Source organism: Bison bison, unplaced genomic scaffold (assembly GCF_000754665.1).
Source record: "Bison bison bison isolate TAMUID 2011002044 unplaced genomic scaffold, Bison_UMD1.0 scf7180017864317, whole genome shotgun sequence".
Lineage (NCBI taxonomy): Eukaryota > Metazoa > Chordata > Mammalia > Artiodactyla > Bovidae > Bison > Bison bison.
The window spans coordinates 4,212,992-4,219,158 of record NW_011494889.1 but is presented as its reverse complement, the minus strand read 5'-3'; the positions used below and the strand labels follow the sequence as shown (position 1 = coordinate 4,219,158).

At 44.1% G+C, this 6,167-nt stretch overlaps 1 protein-coding gene across 1 annotated transcript in view; it reads left to right on the top strand.

The window, feature by feature from the left end:
• Window positions 1–4: 4 nt before the first annotated feature.
• LIN9 (lin-9 DREAM MuvB core complex component) overlaps window positions 5–6,167 on the top strand; it is an 85,662-nt gene continuing 79,499 nt past the window's right edge. Inside the window, exon 1 of the mRNA XM_010852871.1 lies at window positions 5–35. Coding sequence (XP_010851173.1) covers window positions 5–35 — 31 coding nt within the window. The remainder of the gene's footprint in view (window positions 36–6,167) is intronic.

The following is a 6,167-nucleotide window of genomic DNA, read 5'->3' as shown; positions in this document are numbered from 1 at the left end:
CAAGATGGCGGAGCTCGACCAGTTGCCTGATGAGAGTGAGTAGCACCTCAAAGCACCCCCACTCTTCCCGCCTGCCGCTTGCCCCCGGGTTGCATCGGCCGGGACGGGCGGCCGTGCCCTCTGCCGAGCAAGTGGGCTGACCGCCAGCCCTGCCGCGGTCCCCTAGTCCTTCCACCTCGGTGTTGCCGCCGCGTCGCCGCCTTTGTTATGGTGTCTGTGTGTTGGTTTCTGGGGTGTGTGAGCGCCAGGGCCGGAAACCGAAAGCCCAGGGGTCCAGCCCGTGAGAGGCGGAGGCAGTGGCAGCTCCCCTGGCCCTGCTTGGGCCCCGGGCCGCGGTGGGGGAAGAGCGGCCCCCGGCGGCGGGGGCTGTCCTCGCCGCCTGCACCGTTCGCCTGGCGCGGAGAGACGCCTGACGGGGTTATGTAACTCGTTGTCCGGGGGCTGAGAAGGTCTCAGGCTGGGGAGGGGGTGGTCACAGCCCTTCTTCTTGCCCGGGTCTCTGATCCTGTCCTGTCACAGTTTTTGCCGCTGCGGGCACTTGTGATCATCACTGCCCTTCCTATCCTCCTCCGGTGTGTCCACCCCTAGAAGCGTTTCCGTGTCAAAGGGCTGGCCCCTTCCCCTGGGACCACAGGTGGCTGTGGACCTTTCCAGAGGTTAATACAGACAGGGTCCACAAGTGTTCAGGGAGCCCCCATCCGACTGACTTTCTTCTGTGTCTTAGGAATCCTTCTATGTCTTAAGAATCCTGGGGGTACCTTTATGCAGGGATGTGACCATCACAACAGGCACATACAGTACTCTCCCCTGACTCCCACCCTCTGCATTGCCTCCCTTAACCGTGTTTACTCATCTGATATTCACTTGTGTTCAGTAAGTAAAAGCATTATTTCGTAGTTTAAGCACAATAGAACTTAATTTTGTAGTTTACAATATTGTATAAAGTATACAGGATAAAGGCAGATATTTTAGTTAATCACAAAAGAGACCTGATTCACACTCCTATTCAGTTTATGTATCCTTGTTATTTATGAGAGTTTTAGTATAAAGAAAACAAAAGTGATTTAACAATCACTGTTAAATCTGCCTGTGCAAGACCCTTAAAATGAGGGCTGAAAACAGCCAATTCTGTTTTCCTTGTGTGGTCATATAATCTTAATGTGTTATAAAGTTGAAAGTTCAAGTTGCCAAACTGGGAAAAAGTTGTATTAAGAGAGTTTGTGTTTCATATTTGCTCTAGACCAGTGCTGAATTCCAATGGAACTTTGTCAGCGATGGAGATTGTTCTGTTTTGCAACGTCCAGTAGGGTAGCCACTAGCCGTATTGGCTCTTGGAACTCTTCAGAAATGGCTACAGTGACTTTTAAATTTCATTTGATTTTTGTTAGTTTAAGTCTGAATAATTACATATGGCTATTGACCACTGTATTGGACAAGGCACAACCATAGACCACCAATGAATATTATTATTTCTTGTCTGGAGAATATCTTTGTGATTTAGGATGCTCCTAAATAAAGGTGGGCCTACACAATGCACTCATCATCTGGAAATCTTTGCTCTCTTTTTCATAATCTTTTATCACCTCTTGGAAGTCCCAGCCACTTGATAACTGTCATTTAGAATGACACACTAGGGTTCAAATTCCAGCTACACTCTCAGACTGTATAATGTAGTCATTTATATTACTTTGTAACATCTCTGGTACACTAGGGTGTGTGTGGCGTGCACCTTAGCTTGTCCGGTATATGTCTTGTTTAGCTTGACCAGAGCTTGTTGAAAGCAGGGATTGCTTTACCTGGTTTGTCACACAGTGCCACAAGTCAGGTATGTATCTTTATATGCTTAATTTAAATGGAATTGAATGTAGGGTAAGAGGCATGGTGAATGACTGGGGCAGAAGTGATTTCAGTTTGATACTAGAAGTAGCAATATGTTTCTTTGCCAGATTTGGTCAAGGGGGCTAGTTACAAGTTATCCAGTAGTCTGTATAACATTATCAATGAAAAAGCTACCTTTTATTTAGTCCTAACTATGCACCAGATGCTGTGCAAAGCATATTGGATACATTTGCTCATTTAATCCTCATTCCAGTTCAGGTAAGTACTCTTAATGAGGTAGTTGAGGCTGTCTTCAGCCCAGAACTTTACAGTGAACCTCTGTGCTTAACAGCTCCTGCTCATTTCACACATCGTCTTAGAGGCCCCTCAGGCTTTATAGGTTCAAGATCTACCTCATCATCCTACCCCAGTACAGAGATACTTTCAGTGGTTCTGGTTGAATGAATGGCTGCACTGCAATCAGCTAAAACCTAGACTGAGTTACCTTGCTCACTCCCAATATTTAAGCTTTTACTAAATCTTTTAACTGTTACCTTTTAAATATCTCTCAGTTTTACCTACTTTTTAACCTTCATCCTCATCCAAGTTGTCACCATCTCTTCTGCATGATTCACTTCAGCCTCCCATTAATCCACCACCGTAACCCTCCCCCTCAGCCTACTCACAGCCAGAGAGATCCTTTCAAAATATATGTATGTCATCCTACTGCTGAAAAGTCTACTGACTACAAGACCCTTTGTGGTCTGGCCATTCCCCATCTCTCCAGCACTATTTTGTACCACTCACCCTCTCATTCTGTCCCTTTGAGCTAAACTGGACCTTTTTCAATCCATATAATCACTCAGCTTTCTTTTTTTGTAGGGCCTTTGCACATGCTCTTCTGTCTACCTGGAAAGCTCTTCCTTCCCCTCACTTCTAGATCCCATTTTAGGCTTCTGTCCTCCCTGACAAATAATACATCTTCTTATTAAATATTTTCATACCACTGTGTAATTTCTTAGTGGCAGCTGTCACAATTGCAGCTTTACATTTGCTACCTTTGGTTAGAAGCCCTACCAGAGAAGGTGCCATTTCTGTTTTTCTTCATGCCTGCAGTTTCATGCTTGACAGCTGGTTTCTTTCTCCGCTCTTTTTTCGTACCACCCTTCTCCTGTCAGTGAGTCCCCAAGCATAATATTGCCCCCTACCCTTCCTTTGTATTCTAAGTGATCTACCTCAGGGCTTTTTTACTTGCTGTTTCTACAACCCTGACTTGTTGCTTTGATCTCCTGTTCTTTCATGACTAGTCTTTTTCATGAGTTACCTTCTCAGAGAAGCCTTCCGTAATTACCATATGTAAAATTAGTTACTCTCCACACTGCGATCCCCTCCTTATTTCCTTTACAGCAGCTACCACCATTGTCGTTGTCATTTTATGTTCTTGTTTAAGGTATGCCTCCTTCTGCTACACTGTAAGCTTCCCTGAGAACAGAGGCTTTGTCTTTTCCTTCAGTTAACCCTGGTCCCTAGGGCAGGTATGCAGTGAATATATGTTGAATGAATGAACACAGCCAGGAAAAGCAGGATTCTAACTTAAGTGAATTCACCTGCCTGTAAAATATTATTCTTAACCTAATTCTTTTTTTTTTTTTGATTGATCAAAATAATACTATCAATAAACATGGTCTGCAAATTAGTCTTGTGCTATGTACGTTTTTCTCTAAGCAGTTTTACATATACCAACTCATTTAATCTCCCATTTTATGAAAGAAGAGTAAGTAGCACAGAGCCGTTAAGTAACTTGCTTTAGATAACACAAAGTGGCAGAGCCAAGATTCAAACACAGGTAGTCTTCATCTGTGTTCTTAACCACTGTGCTGTACTATCTCTCAAGAAAGGGAGAAGGTGAAGGGTAGTAGGTCAGAATCTGCAAGGTGCAGTCCCTGCCTTCATGGAGCAGAAATGATATCCTTACAGCTCACATCTCTTCCTTTAGATCTGCTCAAATATTACCTTTCATGAGCACCTTTTATAGAAACAGTCTTCCCTCCACCAGCTCCTACCCATCTTGCTTTATTTATTTTTTTTCCAGTAGTGCTTATCTTCCCTTGATATGTGTGTATGTGTTTATTTCCTCTCAGTAGGATGTAAATTCCCAGGGCAGCATCAGGAACATGGACTTTGTTTTGCATGCTGTCCTTGTCCCCAGTGCCTACAGCAGGGGCCAGGATGCAGTCATACTCTCTGAATGAGTGGTTACTGCTTTTTCTCAGATGAACCCTGTTTTTCTTGGTAGCTACGTGGATATGTGTTGCGTCCCAGTTGTGTTGTGTTGTTTGATCCTTCTTAGCAAGACTTTATGGCCTCTCTCCACCCCCTTTCCCCTTACAGATTTACTGCCTTTGGTCATTAAACTTCAGTTTGCCATGCAGAAGCTGTTAAGGTGCCCTGTTAGCCATTCTCCACATCTAGGCAAGAGAATAGGGGGAAAGCAAGAGTGGCTTTGATATTGGTGGATTGTCTGTTCTACAAGCCTCTCGAGTACTGCCTCGAAGAGAAGTCAGTTGAGGTTTGGAGACCTGAGATGCATAATATTTCATAGGCAGAACCATGATACTTCATCTGCTACTTCGCATTTAAAGTCTGTTGTCAATTTGTATGAGTTGTAAATAAATCATTGCTGCTTTTGTCTGATTTTTGTACTTAGTTCATATTCTTCTATCTTCTACTTTATCCCCTGAGATTATTATGTATTTATTTATTTTTGTGTTTTGTGTAATGTCATAATGGACTGGCTTCTTTTAGATGTTCAGTTCAGTTCAGTCTCTCAGTCGTGTCCAACTGTTTGCGATCCCATGAATCATAGGCCTCTCTGTCCATCACCAACTCCCAGAGTTCACCCCAACTCATGTCCATCGAGTCAGTGATGCCATTCAGCCATCTCATCCTCTGTCGTCCCCTTCTCCTCCTGCCCCCAATCCCTCCCAGCATCAAGAACTTTTCCAATGAGTCAACTCTTCTCATGAGGTGGCCAAAGTATTGGAGTCTCAGCTTCAGCATCAGTCCTTCCAATGAACACCCAGGACTGATCTCCTTCAGAATGGACTGGTTGGATCTCCTTGCAGTCCAAAGGACTCTCAAGTCTTCTCCAACACCTCAGTTCAAAAGCATCAATTCTTCGGCCCTCAGCTTTCTTCACAGTCCAACTCTCACATCCATACATGACCACTGGAAAAACCATAGCCTTGACTAGATGGACCTTTACTGACAAAGTAATGTCTCTGTTCTTTAATATGCTATCTAGGTTGGTCATAACTTTCCTTCCAAGGAGTTCAGTTCAGTTCAGTCGCTCAGTCGTGTCTGACTCTTTGCAACCCCATGAATCACAGCACGCCAGGCCTCCCTGTCCATCACCAACTCCTGGAGTTCACCCAGACTCACGTCCATCGAGTCAGTGATGCCATCCAGCCATCTCATCCTCTGTCGTCCCCTTCTCCTCCTGCCCCCAATCCCTCCCAGCATCAGAGTCTTTTCCAATGAGTCAACTCTTCGCATGAGGTGGCCAAAGTACTGGAGTTTCAGCTTTAGCATCATTCCTTCCAAAGAAATCCCAGGGCTGATCTCCTTCAGAATGGACTGTTTAGATCTCCTTGCAGTCCAAGGGTCTCTCAAGAGTCTTCTCCAACACCACAGTTCAAAAGCATCAGTTTTTCGGCACTCAGCCTTCTTCACAGTCCAACTCTCACATCCATACATGACCACAGGAAAAACCATAGCCTTGACTAGACGGACCTTTGTTGGCAAAATAACATGTCTGCTTTTGAATATGCTATCTAGGTTGGTCATAACTTTCCTTCCAAGGAGTAAGCGTCTTTTTATTTTTTTTTTTATTTTTTTGAGTAAGCGTCTTTTAATTTCATGGCTGCAGTCACCATCTGCAGTGATTTTGGAGCCCAAAAAAATAAAGTCTGCCTCTGTTTCCACTATTTTCCCATCTATTTCCCATGAAGTGATGGGACTGGATGCCATGATCTTAGTTTTCTAAATGTTGAGCTTTAAGCCAACTTTTTCACTCTCCACTTTCACTTTCATCAAGAGGCTTTTGAGTTCCTCTTCACTTTCTGCCATAAGGGTGGTGTCATCTGCATATCTGAGGTTATTGATATTTCTCCCAGCAACCTTGATTCCAGCTTGTGTTTCTTCCAGTTCAGCATTTCTCATGATGTACTCTGCATAGAAGTTAAATAAGCAGTGTGACAATATACAACCTTGACGTACTCCTTTTCCTATTTGGAACCAGTCTGTTGTTCCATGTCCAGTTCTATCTGTTGCTTCCTGACCTGCATCCG